A 22857-nucleotide genomic window follows, 5' to 3' on the forward strand; every position below is an offset into this window, starting at 1 on the left:
CCAGCCAGAGAAGCCCTGGGTGTGCCCACGGGCTGGGGCAGGGACACACCCTGGTGCCTGCATCTGCCTGTGCTCGTATCCTGGGATGCCACCTGGTCCTGGGGACAGAGCTGCGTGCCGTGTGCTCCCGGTTTGCTGTCACAGCCGTGGCAGGACCCGCATCCCCCCTGCTAGCCCTTGTGCAGCCCCGCCAGCTGGCCGGGACCCCCTCTCCTGGGTGTGAGCCCAGAGCCACCTCCTGACCCCAACGGCCACGTCTCGGTGAGGTTGTCGTGTGCCTGTGTGTGCTGGGACCCTGGGTGCCTGTCTCCTGCCCCTGTCCCTGTGCCTGGGGCAGGTTGCCCTCCTCATGGCCTGGCCCTACCGGGGACACCCAGGCTGCCACCCTGGGCCACGATGGTGCTGGGGAGGGACGCGCTGTGCCGGGAGTGCGGGGAAGGCCTTGTTGGGCCAGTGTGGCAGCGTCACACCTTGGCACGGGACTGGAATTTGTACCGCCTTCACCGGGGCCCAGCCTGCCTGGAAAAACCCTCCCAGGCTCTGTCCCCTCCTTGCCTGGGGGATGCCCTGGGTCTCCCCAGCCTGTGCCCATCCCTGGGGCCAGGGGATGGTGGGAGAACCCTTGGGATGCTCTTGGTGCAGTGCTGAGGGCTGGGACACGGGAGCAGTATCCACCCTGTGAGCCGTGCCCAGCTGCCGTGCCACCTCCCTGCCCGCGGGGACCCGAGCCCTGCAATGGAGGGTCACCTGGCCCTGGAAGACCCTCCCCACAGGCTCCCATCACTTGGCAGTCCCGTGGGCCCTTCTCGGCTCCGCACCAGCCCAGAACATGGCAATAGGGGAAGAGGTGCCAGAGTAAGCACGAGCCTAGCCAAGCAGCGTGCCAGGCTCTGGAGGCTGGGTGTGCCCGCAGGCAGCGCTGGCTCCATCCCCGCTAGTTGGCTCCATCAGGCACCAGCCAACTTGCCCGGAGTGGAGGGGGCAGAGGAAGAGTCAGCTGAGTCTGGCTCCAGGAGCAAGGGGCAGAGCTGCAGGTGATGAAGTGGAGTGGGAAGGGGACCTTGGGATGTTCCCATCCCCACCACATGCAAGGATGTCCTGCAGGTCCTTGTCCCAGTGTCCTGGGCTTTGCAGCTGGGCACTATGGGGCTGGGTCTGTAGCGGGTGTCCCCCTGGGACTGGGTCTCTGCACTGGCTCTGTGTGGTGCTGAGGGGCTCAGCCCTAAGGGCTCAGCCCCGTGCTGTCCCCTGCAGCCCTGCTGGGGTGTGCCGGGTGGCCGTGGTGCACGGAGCTGGGATGGGTGTGGAGGCAGGGCTGGCAGTGGGGTGCCAGCTACCACTGCTCACCCTCTTCTTGGTGTCCTCCCGAGCTTTGGGAGAAGCCAAAGTAGGGTGAAACCCAGTCTGTGTCCCCTTAAGCTCAGGCTCAGAGTGGATGTGGGGCTTGCACAGCCTTCTCCCCTCTGCAGCATCCCCTCTGCCCCAGCTGCTGCTCCGGTCCATGTGGCACATGGGTCACTGGGATGCTGTCCCCCCTCCATCCTCTATCCTCCTCCATTGGTCCCTTCTGGGGGGCAATGAGCCCCTCTGTCCTCCCTGCAGAGGGGAAGGAGGTCCCGCAGAGCTCACTACAGAGGGCACCAGGTGCCTGGCCAGGTGGGCCCCAGGGTGGGGTGCCCTCCCAGCTGGGTGCCCTGGGGAGCTAGCCAAGGACAGGTCGCCGATGGAGGGGAAAGAGAAATGATTCAATCAATTAACCAGATTAAAACTGTGACTTCACCTCCCAAAAATAGCATTTCGCCAATATTTTAATGTGCTTATTAATAATCTGCTCGCGCTCTGATTAGCAGCGAGGTAATAAGGGATCAGCTGTAACCTAAATTTAACTCTCCCTAATGGATGATGGCCCCGAGAACCAAAAAAAAAGGAGAGGCTCCTATCCATCAGGCTGGCCCCACCGGGGGGTCGGCAGCCCCCAAGGGACCCAGGCAGCTGCTGCCCAGCTGTGCCCTGGAACTATCACCTCTGCTGTGGCTCAGCTGGTCCCATGGCACATTTTGGGGGGCTAGTGCCCTAGCACCCTGCGGCACCAGGCTAGGAGCACCCTAGGGGTAGCCACAAGGGCACAGCCTGGCTGTGGCCACGGTGTGTGGTCCCCTCCTGAAGAGACGAGTCCCTTAGCAATGGGTGGCTGCTCTGCTCTCTTCTCCATCTGCTCCCGTCCCGCAGCAGGGGACAGTCCCTGTGCCCAGCTGCTGGCAGTGCTGGGAGGATGGAGACAGGGACCAGCTACCTGGCTACCCGACAGCTCTGGGTGTTGCCCCATGTGTGCCCGTGGCACACTGTGTCCATGGAGCTGCTTTCTGGGCAAGAAACCCTGCTCCTGGGCACTTCTATTTATACACAGCGGGTGGCTGGTGGGGTGGTTAATTTTAGCTGGGTGGCAGAGCTGCACAGGTGGCAGAGCTGCACTGCTGGCAGTGCCAGAGAGCTGGGGCGGGGGTGGCTGGGTGGGGGATGCTTCACGGCTGTTACTGTCACAGCCCAAAGTGGGACAGGCAGCACGGACTTAGTGCCAGCCTGGGCCGCTCGTCCTGCCACAGCTGTGCCTGGGGCAGTGTTACAGGGCCTGCCACCCTCCCCAGTGCTCAGCTGTGGGCACATGCCGGGGCCACTTTGCCACCCTGTCCTGTGTCCCCTGTGGATGCTCAGAGCAGCTGGCCTTGGGGGAGAGAGAAGGGAAGGGGGGACGAACTTGGATGCCTGGGTTCTGCGTCCTGACAGGGGCACAGCTGGGGCAACGCTGTGCTCCTCACCCCATGCCTGGGTGACCATGTCCCCTGGCTGTAGCTGCAGGGGTGGGGATGGGACATCTTGTATGCAAAGAGGTATCAGGGTGAAACACTTGGGTCCGGCATCTTCCCCAGCCGTGTGTCCCATGGGGTGGCTGAGGGGGCCAAGCGTGGTCTGGGGACTGGAGGTGTCTCAGGCATGGGTGCAGCTAATCCCGTGGGGTTTTGGGTCTGCCAGTGAGTGTGCCCAAATTCTCAGTGGCACTGCCCGAGTGTCCCCGGCGTTGCAGAGCAGGAACCGGGCTGGTTGGCTCTGGCTCCAAGCTGAGAAAAGGGAACGCTGATCCCTGGCATCCCCGGGGTGGTGCTGTGCTGGGGCACAGCAGATGAGATGCCAGTGCCTCTCTGCCAGATCCAGCTCTCCAGGCCAGCAGGGCTACAGAGACGCCTTCCTTCGAGGCCTGGTGTCTGGAGCAAGGACAGGCGCAGGCATCCCAGCGGAGATCCTGGCATTTGCCAGTCCTGGGCTGCAGCATCATTCCCTGGGGAGCCCAGTTTCCAGGACTCCCAGCTCCTCCTTCAGGGTGGCAGCGAGGGGCTGAGCCTTGAGGGTCCTGGGGTGACCGCTGAACTCAGAGCAGCCGTCAGGCTGCAGCAGTGCCTTGCTGGCCCTGCGGCATGAAGACTCAGCCACATGTGTAGCGAGCCCCGTCTGTGCTCTGCCCCCTGCTTCCTTCTCCTGGCTGATGGTGCCACTCTCCCCCCGGGCCAGGAGGGTTATTTTTAACTGTTTGCCATGTGCTGCCTGAGCACAATTAAGGTAATTGGTTTGGGAGCCTGGCTCTCACATGCTGCTCCCAATTACCTGCCTGCCTGCCCGCGCGGCCCCCCGCCTCCCTGCCCGCGGTGGCCGGCTCCTCCGACGGGGGGGACTGCCGGGACAGGGCTGCCCCAGATAGCGTGGCGGGGCTGGGCGGGGGGCGCGAGCGGGCACAGGGGATGGAGCCATGGAGAGGACATCCCTGCACAACGACAGCCTGCTCTATGCCTCCCTGATTGCCATCCTCCTCCTCATCTCCTATTGGTTCACCACCCGCTGCTTCAAAATCATCAGCGGCATCGAAGGTATGGGGTTGGGGACACAGGGTGACAGGGTGACTCTGGTCTGTCCTGTCCCCTTCCACAAGCCAGGTGGCAAGGCGAGACGGGCTCTTGGTGTGGGAGAGGGGGATTGGGGACCCCCCTCTCTGCCTCTCTGGGGCACCTCGGTCTCCTCCTCAGTCACTTTATTTGTTCCTCCTGGTCCTGGTCCTGCTCCATGCTGTGCGAGAGCACCTGATGGCAGCCACGGCCAAGGTGCAGCGGTGCCCAGGGCTGCTCCGGGGGCATCCGGCTCTGCTGTGCTGCCGGCGTCCGGGTACCACTGCCCCGCGCTGTGGGACGGGGACGGAGATGGGCTCCCCGGTGCCTCCCACTCTGTTGGGGGTGCCCAGTGCTGATGCTGGGGCCTCAACCTGTATTTTGGGGCTCTTGGTCCCTTTGGGCATGACCTACATCTTTGCTCCTCAGCTGGTGTATTGGGGAGCTCTGGGATGTGGCGGGGGTCTTGGTTTCCCCGGTGAAGGGTCTCTCCAAGCCCCGCTGCAGTGGGATGTGTGTGCCAGGGGCTTTGCAGTGTGAGACCCCCAAGGCAAGGAGCAGGGCAGGAGGGGTGGCACTGGCACCGCTTGTCTGGGGATGTGTGGGGCCTCTTCTGCCCAGGGCGTGCATTTCTCCATCCATCGTGTGACCTCTCCCTGTACAGCTCAGCCAGGGCCTCGTGGCTCTTCCCATGGCATGGCCAAACGCGGGCTGGCTGCAGGGATGAGGTGCCACCCCTGGGAGCCATGCCCCTTTTGCGGGGTGGGGGGCAAAGCCCTGTCCCACTTCTGGCAGGGTGCATATGTTTTGGATGGCCCTTTGAGCATCCCTTGGAGGCAGCTGTGGGTCTGGCTCGATGGGTAAAGCCCCACATGTGAGCCCATGTGTCTCCGCCATCCTCAGGGTGGTTCCAGACGGAGGAGCATCCCGGGGGACCTGGGTGAGCCAAGGGGGTGGTCCCCTGACACCCCCAGCCCGTTGGGAGCTGCCCTCGGTGGGAGGGGGTGTGCTCTGGGCAAGTAACCCCAGTGAGCTTGGGGGTGCCGGGAGCTGGGCTCTGGTGTGGTGTGTGGCAGTGGGACGTGGGACTGGCACCGGGTGCCTGTGCCGGTCCTGGTGGGATGCTGCGTCGTCCTGGGTGAACAGCGGAAGGCTTTTATTAATGGCTCTAGCGCAGAAATGAGTAATCCTGACATGGCAGCTGGAGGGTGATCTATCGGTGCTCTGCCGGGGAGGCTGGCTGGCACGGGACGGGCACAAGGGCAGGCAGGGAAGCTGTCACTCTGGCTGACCTGCTGCTGTGCTCTTCTGCCCCAGCATCCCACGATGCTGGCAGAGACGTGTGAGGGGCCGATGATGGTCCCCTCAGGTGGGCTGAGCACGTTTGCTTTGCAGAGGAGCTGCCCCAAACCCTCTTTGCTGGGACAAGTCATGGCTCAGGCTAGAAGGCCTCCTCTATGGCTGTTTCTGGCCAAAATCAGGTTGCATAAATAGCCCCATGGCATGCGGGACAGGCAGCGACCCTTGGAGCAGCTGGAGGCTCGGGGAGAGGGTGGGTTGCACCCGGGGCTCAGCAAGAAAAATGGCTTTCAAAATGCAGTTGGCATCAGTGGGAAACTTCCTCCGAGAGTGCAACAGGTCTGTGCCACCCCATCCCCAAAGGGACTCGCTTAGGATGGGGGCGAGGCTGGGAGCCAGCCGGGTGAAATCCAGGCTCAGTGCCTGGAAGGTCGCTGCTTTCCAAGAAAAGGAAATGTCAGGTCTGAAAACTTCCAGCCTGAGGGATGTTTCCCCAGGGATGACTTTCATCTCTCTCCCCAAGCCGCCTCTGATGCATCGCTGGCATCTTCTCCTGGCATCAGAGCCTTGGGAGCACGCCCCAGGCAGGCAGGAGACGCCAAGCCTGGTGGCATGGAGCCGCTAGATAGCCCAGCCATGCCGTGACCTGGGACTGAGCCACCAGCCCTCTCCATCCCCTGTCAGGGGACAAACCTGCAGCCTCCTGGGCTGGGATTGAGGGTCTGGGGGGGGCGATTCTGGGCCTGGGGGGCTTGGTGTGGGGCAGCCCTGCTGGGAGCTCTCCCCTTCCTCCCACGGGTGTCCCAGGGTGACGTCTCTTCCCCTGGTGACACATCCCCCCCCCAGCACAAAGACAACAGGGAGGAAAAGGGGCTTTCTGCCCCGGTCCCGTCTGCAGGGCCCTTTGTGGCGGGCAGCTGTACTCCCTGCCTGCCACATCAGTGCTGGAGCTGGGACCGGTCTTGCTTCATGCCCCATCTGGGACTTGTCCACCCAGGGATGGGCAGTGCCAGCAGCATCCCCAGGGGAAGCTGTACACCCCAAGGGGTGCTGAGCCCGGGTGATGGGGCAGGGAGCAGCGGGTGCCTGGCTCCCCGGTGATCCCTGAGGCCTGTGATTGAGCAGCCAGGCAAGGGCTGGGATGCTGTTAAAAAAAAGTGTAGGAGCTAAATATAGCCCTGTTGGCTGTGCGTCGATGTGTGCTCGAGGCATGAGGACGCCTGGGTTCGCCCTCTGCCTCCAGCTGCTGTATGACCTTGGCTGGGTCTCTTGGTCCCACTGGGTCCCCAGCCCCTGCGTCCCCTCCTCTCCTGCCTGTTGCTGTGCTGCCTGCGGGTCTGGCAGTGTCTCAGGCATCCTGCATCGCAGTCCCTGCTCCCGGCCCATTCCCCCAGCCCTGCTCCCCATCTCCCCTTGGCTCTCCCAGCAAGACGGCCGAACCCATCCACCTGCTCGGAAATGGAGCAGCTGGACTTGGGGTGCTCAGCCATGGTGGTCCCCATGGGGCACACACTCGTGTGGGGCACGGAGGACAAGTCTGAGTCATCCCTATCCTGGATGTTTAGCCAGTGCCCAGCATCCTGTCCCTCCCCGTGTACCCCCCTGGGAACCGAGTGCCTTTTAATATCTGTGGCCCGTTTCCTTAGCAACTGCATTAAGCAAATCGATAGAGGTGGTGTCATTGGAATGGGAGGGCATGCCTCCTTCCCCCCCTGGCCCCCCCATCCCTGCCACCCCCCACACCTCCCTCTGCTTGGCCTGTCTCTGCTCTTACTCACAGGCACAGCCCTGCTCTGCCTGGGCTCTCGGCCGTCGGCTCCTCGAGCCGCCCGCCACAGCCCTGTGCTGACCCCTTGCTTGCTCACGGCTGATGGCGGGTGCTCCCGAGTAGAGGGGTGACAGCCGACCCCCCCGGGGACAGCAGCAGGGGTCCCTGGGGATGCGTGGTCCGGCAGCCGTGGTCCTGGGGTGAGGGGGCTCCAGGACGGCAGTGGGGAGGGGGGTGGGGGTGTGGGGCCATGAGACACCCCCACCATGAACCTGGAAGGCCTTGAGATGATCGCGGTGCTGGTGGTCTTGGTCCTCTTCGTCAAGGTGCTGGAGCAATTTGGCCTCTTCGAGCCCGTGTCCTTGGAAGGTAACAGGCGCGGGCGGTGCTGGCTTCTCCGGGGACACGGGGGGCAGCCGGTGAGTGTCCGGAGCTGCCCCCAAGGATGCTCTGAGGCTGCTGCATCCACGGGAGAGTCCTGGGACATGGTGTCCATCTGCTGCTCGTAGGGGCAAGCAGGGGGGTCCTGGTATGGGGAGCAGAGTGTCCTGCCTGATCCATGCAAGGTCCCAGTGGCTGGGGACATGGGGAGGGGACAGGACTGGCAGGGCGGCTGCTGCGTGGTGGTGACTTTGGTGTGTGCTGGGGTGCTGTGGGCTGGGGCTCTGTGTGAGCATGCGGGTGGGCACCAGGGTGTTTTCCAGCACCTCTACAGGAGCAAGGTGTCCCCAGAGTCCATGATCACCTCACCCTGAACATGAGCTGTCAGACTAAGCACCAGCCTGCAGAGCAGCCAGGCCTGGGCAGGATGGGTGCCTGCTGCACTCCCTCCTCCTGGCTCTTCCCAGAGCCCCTCCATGGTCCTTGGGCAGGGTGGGAGGACACAGGGGGTGCTGCCCGGCTGAGGACAGGCCATGCAAGGTGCTGAGCAGTGTGCATGGAGCACGCTCAGCGGAGCCCAGATCCACTCGGGGGACTCTGTGCGTGGTGGGAGGAAGGTCAGGACTGCTTGGCTGGGTGCTCCCTGGGCTCCCAGGGTGGTGGTTGTGCAAAAGGTCTCCCCAGCCCTGCCTAGCCTCTGCCCATGCCTGCAGACACCCATCTGAAGGATGCTGCAGCTTGCCCATCCCCGGGGCATCAGGGCATGTGCAGGAGGTGACAGGCAGTTTGGCTGGTTCACTGGTGCCCTGGGATGCTCCGCTCTGGTTCTGCAGCGCTGGCTCTTGCACGGGCTGGGTGTGGCCACGAACGCTGGCTCCCCTCTGCACATGGTGCTGGGACACCCCTGGGCAGCACCCCTGGGCTGGACCCGCAGGTTGGCCGTGCCTGGGGGTAAGGAAGGAGGGGGCAGTCTGCCTTTGGGCCTGCAGATGGCTTGCAGGGCAGGAAAGCACGGTGGGTGGGAGCTTCTTTCGTTGCTGCTTAATTGCTTGCTTTATCCCTGTGCTCCAGCAGCAGCGCTCCTAGGTGGATCGTGCCAGGAGGGAAACTGAGGCAGGGGCTGAGCTAACTCCCAGGTGTCCTGCCTGTGAGCCCCAGGGGGGGCCACGCTGACTGTGCTCAGATTGGACCCCCCTCCCCAATTCTGCTGGTGATGTGGGGGGTGCCCTCCCCAGACCCTGCTTTCCCCCCCCTCTTTGTGCTTTTGCTTTCCCATGCAGCTGCCCGAAGCGTTGGACCAAAGTCGGTGGCATTGATTGTGGCTGCTCTGCAGCACGCTGGCTCCGAGCACAGCGGAGAGGGGGGAGGCAGAGAGCCCCCCCAGCCCTGGCAGCAACCCTGCTGGGGGGGGCAGGACAAGGCAGAGACCACCCCTTGGCCCACCTCCTTGCCTCTGGCAGTGCTGAGCCCTGCTCCTCCATCCCCTGGGGCATGCTCCTTGTCCCCCTGCAAGTGACTTTGCTCTCGGCTGGGCCAGGGCAGGAGGTTGGAGATGGGGTGTCCTGTGTCCAGCCTTGTCCCCGACAGCTGGCACCCCTCCAGAGGGGACTGGGATGGACGGTGGCATGCCCATCTCCCACAAAGGACAGGCCTTGCCGCCAGTCCTTGCTCATCCCCAGGAGGATATGGTGTCACCGTGCAGCATGGGGAGGTACAGCCTGCCGTGTCCCCCTCCACACAAATCCCCACGCTGAGGAGCTGTGGGTCCCTCTGGCCTGGCTGGAGATTCGCCCCAGCTGTGGCAGTGGGAGTGGGACCCAGGTGCCCTGGATTGGCAGCAATTGCTCCCACCACCAAAAGGTGCCCAGAGGAGAGGAAAATGTGTTGCTCAAGGGGCAGAAATCAGCTGAGGTTGGGCTGAACCCTGGGCACCGTATGGGGAGTCACGTGGGTGAGTGGCTGTGTATTGGGATGGGGGTGAGATGTTGCTGCATGGGCCACCTCCCCTCAGCTCGGGAGGTGGCAGGCAGGAGACTTTGCTCTCCAGGGAAGGTCCTGGGCAGTGTCTGGGGCTGGGAAATGCTGAGTCCCCTCTGGGGGTTGTTTACCAGCTGTGCCTGGGCCGGCAGTGACAGCCCAGGGACCACAAAGAGCCTGAAACCCTACACTAATGGCTCAGGTCTGCTAATGGACATGGGGCCCCCGCCACCTGCTCTGGAGCCATCGATACTGCCTGCTGCGCTTCCCCTGCCCCGTGCCCGCGCTCTCCCTGCCCTGTCCCTGCCGGTCCCCTGCCTGTGGCTGTCTCTCTTGCCAGGCTGTGCTGGTGGTGTCCTGGGGATGGTCTGTGCTGGGAGGTGTAGTGCCGCCACAGCGATGGGCTGGGGATGGAGCATCTGCAGAGGAGACTGGAAAAATGCCCCAGCCCCAGGGAAGGGTTCAGTGGGAGCATCTTGCAGCGAGACCCCATCTGCCCCCTGAGGGGGACCGCGGAGGGGAGGGGTATGCTGTGGGGGAACTCCAGGCTTGGGGGGTTCCCGAACTCACTTGGACAAGGCCCCGAGCAACCTGTTCTCCATTTGGAGCTGGCCCTCCTCTGAGCAAGGGCTTGGACGGGGTGCTGGTTGTCTGCACCTCCTTGCTGTGTCCTCTCGGCACTGTCCCCACTCAGATTCTGTGCAGCCTTGGTGGCACGGCCAGAGCAACAGTCTGGTAGCAGTGGTGGAGATCTCCCGTGGGTGCTCTGTGCTTCAGGAGCTCCAGGGGCGATCAGTGCTGGAGCTGGCATTTACCAGCTGGTTAATCACTGACGGGCCGTGTCACCTCACTGCTGCCCTGTGCCACCATGCCTGTCCCCAGCCCCAAACATCTCCTGGCAGAGCCACGCATGCACCACTGAGCTGCCCAGGGGGCTCCCAGCCCCCTGCCAAGAGCCTGCTTCGGCCAAGCACCTGGGAGGGGACAAGCAAAGAGAAACACTATTGATTTTGGCTCCTGAAGTGCAGCATCAATAATTCAGCGTGGAGCAATCCGTCCCGGCTGGGAGGAGGGGTGGGCGGGAGGTAAAAGGCAGGAGAGATGCCCACATAGCCTGGCCTCAGATGAATATTAGATGAAGCTGCAGATTGCTATCGGCAGGATAACTGGTGCCTGCCTGGGGCTGACAGGGCTGTCCCTGCCTCAGCTGGGTCAGGGTCCACGCACAGGGCAGGCAGGATTGGAGCTGTCTTGGAGAGCCCCTGACATGGGGTGCGCTGGCCCCTGCCTTCCCCAGGGGACTGCTGCTGTTGCCTCAGTGCTGAGGATGCGGACGGGAAAGCGGGGCTGGGGAGGGTGCCAAACCCCTCCAGAGTCTGGGGAGAAATGGGAGGGAGCAGCAGCCTGCCTGGGTGCCAGCAGCACCCCAAAGGATGCCAGGCACGAGAGTGGTGACAGCAAGCAGCATGGCCACCTCCTGGTGCCTGGTTCAGGGAAAGGGTCCCTCCGGAGAGGGGAGAAAATGAGCATCCCCACGGCACTGGAGAGAGCGAAGCCCCGTGCCAAGCCCTGCTTTCCAGGAACCCCTTTGGCAGGAGCGCAGCATCTTGGCTGCAGGAGGGGCGCAGCGCCAGGTGGTCCCTGGGCTCAGGACACCATCCAGCCTGGCAGGTTTGACAGACCTGAGAGGTCAAGGCAAGATGGCTGCGGGTGGGGTAGATCTCAGAGCACTGAAATCCAGCCTGGGACATCTGTGGATGCTCCAGGTTGAAGTTTAGGGTTTCCTGGGCTGGGATGCACCAGAGATTTCCCCATGCACCGTGGGTTTAACCCCTGCCTTTCCTTTTCCAAGGGCTGGCAGGTTTTTTGGCTGTAGGGCTGGGCACAGTCTGGTGGCTGAATCAGGAGAGAGCTGCTCACTCACGGTGAGGGCTTGCAAAGCAGGAGGGGAAGGGCCAGACATGTATGGTAGCCATGGCCGGGCTCTGAGTTTGGATCCCAGCATAGCCTTACACTCTGAGGTGTGCGGTAGCTGGGCTGCATCCTGCCAGCACTGGGGTCTTGGAGAAGAAGGTCTCCTGCGGACCCTATGCTCCCCTCTGTGAAGCATCTTCAACATGCTCCACATCCAGGGACATCAGCCCTGGTCATCGCCGTGGGCACAGGATGGGCTGTGCTGTCTTGCCCTGCCTGGGGAGAGTGAAGCTGTGGGAGAAGGGGACTTCGTCCTGGGTCCCCTTGGCTGTGACCCCCATGGCTGGGGCCAGGGCAGGGCAGCTCTCCCAGCACTGAGCTCCCCAAGGACCACAGCACCCATGGCACGCACCCTGCCGACTCTGCCTCCACATGGTGTCACGTCCCACTCAGCCCAGCCAGACGTAATTAGCTTGTTGAATCTTTTCTCCCTCCGGCCTCGCGTTAATCACTTTTTGCATTGCTTCCCTCCCAATTCCCTCTGGCCTGGCTTGCTCTTTCTGTTGCTGCTGTGCCTGGAGAGGGGAGCAAGGGGACCCGGCTGGACACGGAGCAGGGACGGCACTCTGCTGCATCCTTCCCCAGAGATGGGCTCTGAGTCAGCGGATGGAGGGGCAGGGAGATCACTCAGCCATGGGGAGGTGAGAAATCACAGGCTGGAGATAAAAGCAGTAAAGCTGGAGATCAAGGGAGCCTGTTGGGACAGGCCTTCTTTGCAGCCCTGCTCCGCCGGTGGAGGATGAAACCTCGGAGTCCAATGGGAGAGGCTGGCTTGGAGCCGGCCTGGGGCTCTCTAGCACAGGGTTGTGTTGGGCTGCAGGGTGCTGTGAGAGCTCAGCAGGGTCTCCTTCACCTCTGCCCTGTGAGGGGCAGGGGTAGAGCCCAGGACTGGGCACAGGTGGGAATAGAGGTGCCCTGGCCAGGGCTCTGTGGGGTTGTGGTCCTCAGAGTGCAGGCAGCAGGAGGTCCGTGCTTGGCTGCAGCATCCCCTACCTGGGATGCAGGGAAAGGTCTCATTCCCCCCACCCTGGGGCTTGCTGTGCTGATGGAGCAGGGGGTGGCCAGATCAAAAGCAGCTTTTAGGTGAGAGCTGGGTAGAAAACCAGCTCAAAGAGACTTTCTAATAACCACTGCTGCCAGGCTGTGGTCTCTGCCCTGCTGCCCATGAGGCAGGGCTTTGTGTGGGCTCTGGGGAGCCCCCACTCTGGCTGGCCACCCCATCATGCTGCCCTCCCTCCAGGCACCACCCCAGAGTGGAGTGGGGCACGTTTCCCTCCATCAGCAAGCGAGGCACCCAGGGCTGGCAGCCCCCAGCTGTGGCTCCTCCATGTGCCACGGATCTTGCACGTGGCTGTGGCTTACTTGCTGGTGTGGAGAGGTGCAGATGTTCCCCCAGGAGGTGAAGAGGGAAGAGGTGAGGGTGGTGGGTGTCCATGGAGGTGATTGGTGGACAAGGCTGAGCTCCTCATGCTGTGCTGCGGGTGGATGCAGGGTGGGGGCACTGCTGGGGGGGCAGGTTTGGTGGTCTGGGATGGGGCAGAGGGGCTGTCCTGGACAGGGCTGGTCCCTGGGCTGGGTGGCAGCAGTGTCCTGGGGGACAGTGAGTGACTGAGCTCCGGGGTGGGTGCCACCATGCACCCTGTTGGGGTGGGAGTCGGCAGCAGCCAAGCCTCCTCCACGCACCCGTTGGTGCCAGCTCTGCACCCCTCTGCAGCTTTCCAGGGCTGCAGGGTGCCCATGCCAGGCTGTGTAGGTGCAGGGTGACAACGGTGGGGTGCCCCAGGGAACCTGGGGTGAGAGCTGGCCCCTTGGGCACATGCATGGGCTCTCCCTTCCCCTGCAGCCTGGGTGCCCCGAGGGACCCCGGAGGGTGCCGGGGCGGGAAGAGGGAGGGCCAAGGCAGGTCTCTCCTCCCCTGCCCTCCCCTCTCCTCCCTTGCTGGGTCTGTTGCTGCCAGACCAGCTGCCTGCTGGGGCTGCACGTCGGGGAGATGTCAGTTGCTGCGGCGCCCTGGGACCCGCAGGGGCTGCAAACGGTGGGCATCATCCTGCTGCTCTGCTCCAGCCTCAAGCTACTCCATGCCCTGGGCATCATCGACCTGACCAGGGGAGGTGGGATGGGGACAGGGATGGGGATGGGGTTGCAATGGGACGGGGATATTGTGGTGGAGGTGCTCCTCACCTCCTGTCCCAGGGGCTGCAGGGTGCTTGGGGGAGGTTTGGAAGGATTAGTGTGTTTTGGGGGGGCATTAGGGTGTGGGAGGGTGTCTGAGGGCATCAGGGTGTAGGGAGCTGGGGAAGTGAGGGCATCTGGGGGTTGGGGTATGGGGCTGTTTGGGAATGTTGGGGTACTTGGGGGGGGCACTGGGGTGCAGGGGTATCGGGGATGTTGGGGGTATCTGGGGACATTATGTGGGGTGCTGGGGTGCAGGATGCTAGAGAGTTGGGGTGGCTGGGAGCATTAGTTGGGGGGAATATCTGGATCTGGAGGCATTGGGGTGCTGCGTGGGGTGCTGGGGGACTGGGGCTATCAGGGGCGCTGGAGTCTGTGGGCATTTGGGATGCAGAGGGCTGGGCTTTGTCAGATGATGGGGAAAAGGGCTGCAGGTGACTGGGGCTGGGGAGAGCGGTGGGAGCTGGGGGCAGGGAGGGATGATGGATGTGGGGTGCAGCACCATGCAGGGGAAAGCTTTCCCTGCTGCCGCAGGAATTGGTGGCTATGAGGGGAGTGTGGCTAAAAGAGGCTGGAGCCCCTGGCCTCTTCATCCTCCCTGTGGGGTTTTGCCAGGGTTGGGGAGGGAAGGGGCCACCGTGGGTGCTGAGCTCCCTGGATTGGCAGGTGGGTGCTGGGGACAAGGCTGGATGTAGCCAGGCAAGACAACCCAGAACGTGTCAGAGCAAGGGCTGCAGGACCTGTTGGTTGTGCGTGGCGAGGGTGGGCGTACGAGCTGCACGGTGCTGCTGCCTTGTCTGCTTTGGCTGCCCTCCTTGGCTGTGCCAGGGACAGTCCTAGCTCAGACAAGGGCTGCCAACAGACTTTGCATGACTGTGATTTGGGATTTGTCCCCTCTGTCTCCTGGCTAGCGCTGGGGATGCTGCGGGATGGAGGGGCTGCAGATCGCATTGCCTCGGGCAGCCAGATCTGGGGATGGGAGCTGTGGTGGGAGGATGTGTGGGTAGAAGTGATCAGAGGAGCAATTAGTGGCTGAGTGGAGGGAGGGGAGGAGGCCACTGTGCCCTGGAGGGGCTTTCAACCCCCTTGTGATGGAGGGTGTCCCAGGTGAACCTGGGATCTGGCTGGGCTGTGGCTGAGGCATGTCCAGGCTTCATCCCTGTGCCTTACTGGGGAGGGTATGGATGGCATCTGTGTAATGGGTATGCAGAGCACCAGCTCTCTTACGGGACACGCTGCCTGCAGCCAAGAGGAGCTTGGCTCTGCTGGGGCATTTCTTGGGTAGCTCCTCTGGCACTTTGGATGCACCGGTTCCTGCTGCCAGAGATGTCCCTGCCATGGAGGTGGTGATGGGGACAGGGCAGGATGTGTCCCTGCGAGTGGGTTTTGCGGCAGGGCGATGCACATGGCTGTCCTGGTCCTGCAGCCTTACCTGCTCCATTTGGGGAGGCCCTGAGCTCCACTGTCCCTTGGCACCTGTGTCCCGTCCCATTCCCTTCTTGCAACATTTTGTATGTGGTGTAGCCTGAGAAATCATTATTCTGCCATCACCTCCTCTGGGCACAGCCAGGCTGTCTGGGAGCGCTGTCAGAGACTGGGTATGGGAGTGGGGACAGCACTGCCATGAGCCCCGCTCTGCCCTGCGGCCCCTTCTGGCCCATGCCCTTGTCTCCTTTTGGGGCCTGCTTGGCACAAGGGTCGTGCAGCTGCTCTCCCCTCGCTGGCACTGGGGAGCACCCTGGCCCTGAGTGTCTGCTGTCCTGTGAACTGCAGGTCTCATGCAGCAGCTTTGCTGCTCCCGGCTCCTTCAGCCCTGCGCACTCTGGGTGTCCGGGCTAAGGCTGCCCCTGTGCCACCCCCAGGACAGGGACTCTCTGTCTGTCCCCCACCCCGGGAGATGCCAGCTCTGATTTCATTCCCCTAATGGATGACCGTCTGGCCCCAGCGGCTGCTGCAGGCACCTTGGCCCTGGTTACACTCAGCTCTGTCACCGCTGACCGATGAGGGTCATTTGCAGAGCTGCTGCTGGCAGGACCCATCCTGACCCCCCCCAGGGCGGCTGGGGGAGCTCGCTGTCTCTTCCTCCTGCTGCCCTTTAGAGCAGACCCCGGAAAGCTGTGATCCCCCTGAGCGGGAGGTGGCACTGCCCAAGGCTGAGCGCTGCGGAGGGAGAGCGGAGTCGGGGGCCGATGGCCCCACTCAGAGCTGAGCCCTGCACAGGGATGATCATGAGCTGCAGGTTGCAGGGGCAGCTGGGCTCAGCATCACTGCCCAGATGGACCCAGAGCCATGGCCTGGCAGGGGAAGCCTAGGGATGTGCCTCTGGCCTCTCAGGAAAAGGCGATGCTCTGGGATGGGATAAGGGCTTTTCTCCTGAAAACAGCGTGTTCTGGGAACTGATGACCCCTTCCCCATGCTCCCCTGGGCCTGCCCTGCCCCTTCTTCTGGCTCATCCCCCTACCCTGGCTGGGGTTCCCCCTCCTGCTTCCCAGCCAGGCTAGCTGAAAAGGCAGAGGGTCCCCTTGCCCGGCTGCCTTCCACTGCCCAAACCCTGCTCCTAGGGCAGGGTGCTGGGGCGGATCGTCCCTGGGGTACCAGCTCCTCCTGACCTCCCAACTGACCTGGTGTTGCCCGATGGGGCCAAGCAGGGGCTGTGGGAGCTGCATGACCCACCCTGTGGCTGCTGGTGCTCTGCTCCCATCCTGGAATGGTGCTGTGCCTGGGTGCTGAGCTGGGGACAGTGGGGGGGTTTCGCCACCATGGGATGCACATCTTCCACCCATCGTGATGATGCATTTATTGATGGGTTATGGAGAGTGAGGGGGGAGTTTTGGCACTGCCTGTTGGTTTGTTATTGTAGGGTCTTTTCTAGCAGGAGGGTGCTGTGGAAGGGGTGGGTTGGTGTCCCCAGCCAGCGGTCACTGGGAGGGTGCTGGTGGCCCTGGCTCTGTGGGGAAGGCAGGGACGTGGTTATGCATTGGGCTGACGCCGGCTCCTGCTTTCTCTCTGGGGAGACCATGTCGCAGCCCAGGCTTGGGTCCTCCCTGGGAAGGGGAGGGTCAGCCCAGCACCGTGTAACCCCCCGACATGGCAGCACTGGCTGGATCCAGCCCTCAAGGACACATCAGGTGCCGGTGGCTCAATACAAAGTGGTCCATGGCTGTCCCAGTGGTGGTCGCTGCTGGGGCCTGGGACCCACCTGCTCTGGATCCCTTCAGAGCCAGTGTCCAACAACCTCCGGGATTCATTTCAACAGCGTGTGGAGGTGGGGATGGGAATTCCCTTCCCCTTTTGGTGCTGCCAAAGGATGGAGGCTCCGTTTGTGCATGCGTGTGTTTTGAAGTTGCTGGGCCGTGGAGTGATGCATGGGAAGCGACAAACCACTTAACCCAGCAGACCTCCTGCCGCAGATAAAACACTGCCAGCCCTTTCTGTTGGCTTGTTTTGTGCCAACCACTTGATGGCTCTTGCAGAGGGGTGGAGGGCAGAGCGGCATCTGGAAAAGGAGCTGTTGCTGGCAGGGACAGGGCTTTGTGCTGCAGACGTCCCATGTGCTCAGCGGGGCAGCACGTGTCCAGGCTCCGCTCCCCATCTTTGGGCAGAGCTGTTTCCCGGTGAGGGGGAGCCCGGGGAGCCCCCCAGACTTGCTCACAGTATGGATGCTGGGGGACAGAAAGGGGACAGTGCGTCCTCCCCAGCAGAGCCCTCGAGTGCACCAAAGCCAGGACAGCAAAACCCCAGCCCTGGTCGCCCTTCTCCTGTTGTTAAGCTGCATGTGCTGAACGTGCTCCCTCCCCTGCCCGGGGGCCCCTGGAATTGGGCCTCTTTGGTTTCCTCCTTAAGAAAACGCCCATGTTCTTTATTTTTTTTTTCTTTTTCCTTCTTTATAACAAACTAAAGTGTAACTTGCACCCGACCTGACCTACTGCACGTGCCTATACCTGCTGCCCCTGTGAGTCCAACCACAGTTTACTCTCTGTTGCATCTCTCTAGCTGTGTGGTTTCCCTCCCACCCCGCTCCCTCCCCTGGTCCATCACCCTGGCGCTGGGTGTTGCTCTGCCCGCCGTGTCCCTTCCCCCTGGGCGAAGGGGCTGCTCCTGCCTCCCAGGTCTATTCCCACAGCTCAGCTCTGCTGCAGGGACCTAGCCCCAGGGCATCCTTGGAAGCCTGAAAGGTGCAATTTCCCTTTCCCTCTGCAAATTAAAGCCCTAGAAAAGTAGCTGGGCCAAAATCATGGGTTTTGCACAACTGATGCCTGCTTCTAGGAAGCAAAAAGCCTCTTTCCTCACCTGCCCGCAAACCCTGGAGGAGACAGTGGCCAGGCTGTGCTGCCAGCGCCAAGGTCCTGGCCCTCACCCTTGCCTCTGTTGCCCGGTGACAAATACCAGAGGGTGCATTCGTGTTTGCATGTCACTGGCACCCTGCTGTGGATGCCACTTCCCTGGGGACAAGTTTGCCCTCTCTGAGTGGCTTTGTGCGATGTCCTGCTAGGACAATGACCTCCTGGAGCTGTTTTCCATCGCCCCAGAGTGATGGAGCTGCCTGCAGACCCATGTCCCTCTCTGGGCACTGGAGCTGGGTACCATGCAGCACCATTTCCCCAGTACCTGGGGCTCAGCTCAGCCCCACAAGGCTGAGAAAGCTGCCGGAGAAGCCCCATCTGCTAGCCCCCTAGAGAAACAACCCCAAAACCAGGGCTCAGCATGTGCAGGCATTGTGACCTGCTGCGTGCAGATGTCCAGGGCACTTGGAGCAAATGTGGTGTCAGCAGAGCCCCAAAGGGACTTTGCACCTTTCATCCCATCAGTGCTCCATGCTGCTGTCTGCCTCCCTTTGGGGGCTGGAGCCCAGCATGGCCTTCATCCCCTCCTCTTCCTCCCCTCCCCGCCTGCAGCGTTAGTCCTGCGCTGAGTTTGCTGGCTTGAGGCACTGCGGGAAGGGAGGGAGTGGGTCTGCAGCCATGGGGCAGTGCCAGGAGGGAGAGATGGGGCTGAGCAAAGCCATTGGGATCCAGATGGGGGAATGGGGGGTGGTGGTGGGGTCTGTGCAGCAAAGGGACCTGCTGTTTATGCAGGGCCACTTGGAAGTGATGGCCACGGGCCAGGCTGATGTGGGAAGCTCCTCACCCTGCCCCATAGCCTGGCCAAGGCAAAGCCCTGAGCCCCGTTACCCTTCTGAGTGTCTCAAAGCAGGTCCCTGGGCTTGGATCCCAGTGCTGTGCTGGGGCGGGGGTGCATGTCACAGTCCGGGCTGCATGGCTGGGTTCGGCGCATGCTTCGCATTCAGCCGTTGGGTGCCAGCAGGATCAAACCCGGCCCCGAGCTCTGGGGAGGATGCAATGCCCCAGCTCAGCTGCAGGCTGTTTCTTGGGCTCCATCCTGCCCTGCCTCCCGGCACAGCCCTGCAGGGAGGGGAGGGCCCCCAGGGAGCAGGTATTTGGCATCGAGGCTAAAGGGCAGAGTCCAGCCCTGCCATCTCCTGGGTCTCTGGGCTGCTGGGTGTCTCCAGTACACCCCGGCATGCTGCAATGGGGGGGTGCAGAGGTGCTGGGTGTGGGTAGCCCAGCAGGGTTGCCCCTTTGCCATCCCCATCCTTCCCAAGGAGGGAAATTCCAGTGTCGGGTTTGTCCTGGGATGAAGCAGAAAGGCCGAGCAGAGCCTCAGCTGGGCTTTGCCTTCCTGCTCCTCTGGCCTCACACTGCATGTGCTGCCTCCGGCCCCACTCACCTTGTGCCGGGTGCCCAACCCTGCTGCCTGCCGGGGCCGGGGCCGCTGCTCTGTTAACTCTTCTTCTGCTTGGTGACTCCTTCTTTCTTCCAGGCAACCCGCCGGGCCAAACTAAAAAAGCGCTGAAGCAGCGATTCCTCAAACTGCTGCCGTGCTGCCGGCCCAAATCCATCCCCTCGCTCAGCGAAAGCAAGTGCTTCTTCTTGCCTTTGTGTGTGTGTGTCCCCAGCGGTGCTGCTGCCTGCCCTCCACCCTGGCCGTGCCCGCGGGAAGGGGACGCCTCCACTATTCCCCTGCCCTGGGTTTGGGGCTGTCAGGATCAGTCCTGCCCCGGAGGGGTCCAATCCAATGGGCTCTGCACCCACCTCTGTCCTCGCCTGCTTCCAGGCTGGTTTTCCCACTCTCCAGCTCCCCGGAGCAGCTCCCACAGGATGCACAGCGGCAAGACCCGCTTTGGAGCTGGCTCGGGGCAGCGAGACTCTCCCGGCACTGGTTTAAGGGCTGGGGGGGTTGTGCTCGAAGCTCAGTGTCGGTTTGGAGATGGAGATGTGATGGCAGGGGGCAAAAGGGGCTGAGCAGGGAGTGAGCGCAGAGCTGCCCAGAGCCCCCTACCCCCCTACACCGGGTGTGCTTGGCCCCTCAGTGAGTCCAGTCCCCTGGCTGGGGCTGTGAGCTGATCCCCCCTGGGAGAAGAGGTGAGTATGGAGGGGCAGGGGCTGATCCGCCCATGGAGGTGGTGTACCCACCGTGGGGCCACAGCCCCTCTCAGTTGCAGTGGGGTCTGGGGGCACTGGCTGCTGTGGGCAGGGGTCATGCAGCTTGCCAGATGGTAGGGAGAAGCCATCGATGAAGGGGGGGCACAGCGGGCAGGATGAGGTCTAGAAAAGGCCAGGGGGGCATTTGGGGCTGGGGGTTCTGGGGGGCAGCTCTCCTGCTGGACATGAGCCCCAGCGCAGCACAGACCTGCGGGATGTCCAGGGTCTTGGCTCCACAGGGCAGATGCCTGTGCTGGGGGGAGGAGAAGGGCAGGCGGGGGGGGATCTCAGCACTGGGGGGGTTTCACACCCCCTTTCTGCCCAGCCTGGGCTGTACCAGAGGCTGGGGGGGGGGCTGTTGCCCAGTGTCAGCTGCTGGTCTGCCCCCAGGGTGTCTCTGCTGGCATAGACCCAACTCCGGCTGAGCAGGGCACCCCAACAGTGTGTCACCCTGGGCAGGTGTGAGAGGACAGGGTGTGCTGCACAAGGTGCCTCTCCTGCCCCTCGGCACTGCAGGGCAGGGCGGGACAGTGCTGGCCTCAGCTGCCCTCTCTTCCCCCGGGTTCCTTGCAGACAGCGTTGAAGATGAGTTTGAGCTCTCCACCGTCTGCCACCGCCCCGAGGGGCTGGAGCAGCTCCAGGAGCAGACCAAGTTCACCCGCAAAGAGCTGCAGGTCCTGTACCGAGGCTTCAAGAACGTGAGTACCCCTCGACCAGCTTTGCTAGCCGCCCCTCCGCCACCGTGTCCGCCTCAGAGGGTGCTTCGTGCCTAGCGGTGCCTGGGGGTTTGCAAAGGCTTTCAGGACCTTGGGGCTGAAGTTTATATCAGGCTACAGCCTGATCCCACCTCTAGGGACCTCAGTGGGGAGGCCTGATCCTGTGCTCCATCTCTTGGGTGCAGAGAGCCCCCTCCCTGGGTGCCTGGGATGCAGAGCCCCTCCAGAGAGGGGTGCAGGCCACAAAATCAGGGAGTTGCTCCAAGCAGCCTTACCAGGCACCCCACCAGGCAGCGCAGGGCTGGGGGGCAAGGCAAGGGAGCTACAGGAATTTAGGGGGGTGCTCACCCCCTCTCCACAATGTGGAGATGACGCTGCGGCTTGCCCTGGCAGGAGTGCCCGAGCGGCATTGTCAATGAAGAAAACTTCAAGCAGATCTACTCACAGTTCTTCCCACAGGGAGGTGAGTTCCCATCCCCATCCCCATGCCCTGCATGGGTGTCTCTGCTGGGTAGGTGGGGTCACACAGCACCCCCTCACACTGTCTGCCTCCCCCCAGACTCCAGCACATATGCCACCTTCCTCTTCAACGCCTTCGACACTGACCACGACGGCTCCGTCAGCTTCGAGGTGAGCTGTGGCCAAGGAGGGGATGGCAGTGGGGCAGGGAGGGCATGTCCCTGCAGGTACCGCCAGCTGGGCTGAGCAGCATTGCTGTTGCAGATGGATGGAGAGCTTCGCGGGGGCTGATGGAGTTTACTAAATTCCCAAAGGCAGTAGAAAAACAGTGAAAAGCAACAAAAAAAGGGGGCTTTCTGTATTTTCTGGATAGTGTCTTGTAGGTACCCAGACTGGCAGGCACAGCCATGGCTGGGTCTTGTTCAGGCTTTGGCTGAACAGCAGGTCCTGATGCATGTTGTCCTCTTAGGTGCTATGACCTAAGGAACTAGTGTGGGACATATTTAGGGACAAGCAATCGTTTTTCCCCAGGCTCTTTTTCATACTCAATGTTTCCCTTGTCATCCCAGCCCCGGGGCACATCTTTGGGGCTGAGTTCCCCCTCTGTGGGAGGGACAAGCAGGGCTGTGCCCTCTGTGTCCGTGAGACCCTTTGTGGCTGTAACTCCCGTCTGCCTGCTTTGTGCATCCTTGCAGGACTTTGTGTCTGGGCTGTCCATCATCCTGCGGGGCACCATTGACGATCGCCTGAACTGGGCCTTCAACCTCTACGACCTGAACAAAGATGGCTGCATCACCAAAGAGGTGGGATGCGGGGTCCAGGCTGGTCCCTGGGGCCAGCACAGGTCTGCGTCCGGCAGGGACGAGGGCAGGATTCGGGGGTGTTGGCTGAGCTCTGGGTGAGAGCTGGGGGCATCAATATTTACCGAGCACAGCTTTGCAAACAGGTCCCTCCTGGCCCCCTGGCACTGGTGTGTCTCTGGGGTGGAGGGTGGATGAGGGGTGTGCTGCTTTGGGGCTCCATCACATGTGCAGGCACACACACGGCCCCACACCATGCACGGAGCCGGCAGGAACACACCTGAGCACCCCACAGGTCCTTCGGGAGCATCATGAAAAGGCTGTGGGTTGGGGACCAGGTGGAGGCAGAGCCCTGTGTTGACCCTGCAAGCTCCTTCCCTCCAGGAAATGCTGGACATCATGAAGTCCATCTACGACATGATGGGCAAATACACCTACCCGGCCATGCGGGAGGAAGCGCCCCGGGAGCACGTCGAGAACTTCTTCCAGGTGAGCTGAGCACATCCTGGGGGAGCAGAGCTCCAGCACGGAGCCAGTGGTGCCCAAAACCTGGCATGGTGCAGGAGAAAACACCCCACACTGGGGATGAGGCAGGGCTGGGCTGGAGCCAGGGAGCAAAAAGGCCATCCTGGTCCTGCTGGGTGCTTGGGGATGGCTGGGGCAGGGGTGCGCTCTGTCCAGGCCCTGTGGGACCCGGGCAGGGGGTGCTGGGCTCTTCCTGGGGCTGGGGCTGTCCCTGCCATGTCCCCTGTGCTGTGCTTGTCTGCAGAAAATGGACCGAAACAAGGACGGTGTGGTGACAATCGAGGAGTTCCTGGAGTCCTGCCAGAAGGTAAAGCCACCAGCAGCTCTGCTCTGGGGCTGGGCCACCTCCCTGTCCCTTGGGGACCTCCGTCC

The 22857-nt window shown here is 62.6% G+C and overlaps 1 protein-coding gene across 6 annotated transcripts in view; it reads left to right on the top strand.

The window, feature by feature from the left end:
• KCNIP2 (potassium voltage-gated channel interacting protein 2) overlaps positions 1 to 22857 on the top strand; it is a 47487-nt gene that overhangs the window by 22204 nt on the left and 2426 nt on the right. For 3 of the 6 annotated variants that reach the window (XM_087763769.1, XM_087763770.1, XM_087763771.1), the window contains exons 2-6: positions 20559 to 20683; positions 21095 to 21331; positions 21856 to 21963; positions 22345 to 22449; positions 22730 to 22792. In XM_087763769.1, coding sequence (XP_087619895.1) covers positions 20559 to 20683; positions 21095 to 21331; positions 21856 to 21963; positions 22345 to 22449; positions 22730 to 22792 — 638 coding nt within the window. Of the gene's footprint in view, positions 1 to 19323; positions 19424 to 20558; positions 20684 to 21094; positions 21332 to 21855; positions 21964 to 22344; positions 22450 to 22729; positions 22793 to 22857 lie in introns of all 6 variants that reach the window. The other 3 variants (XM_087763773.1, XM_087763768.1, XM_087763772.1) reach the window with 3 other exon arrangements.

The sequence above is a fragment of the Nipponia nippon genome, unplaced genomic scaffold (genome assembly GCF_047370975.1).
Source record: "Nipponia nippon isolate SJK-2023a ecotype South Korea unplaced genomic scaffold, ASM4737097v1 scaffold_3, whole genome shotgun sequence".
In the NCBI taxonomy this organism is placed as follows: domain Eukaryota; kingdom Metazoa; phylum Chordata; class Aves; order Pelecaniformes; family Threskiornithidae; genus Nipponia; species Nipponia nippon.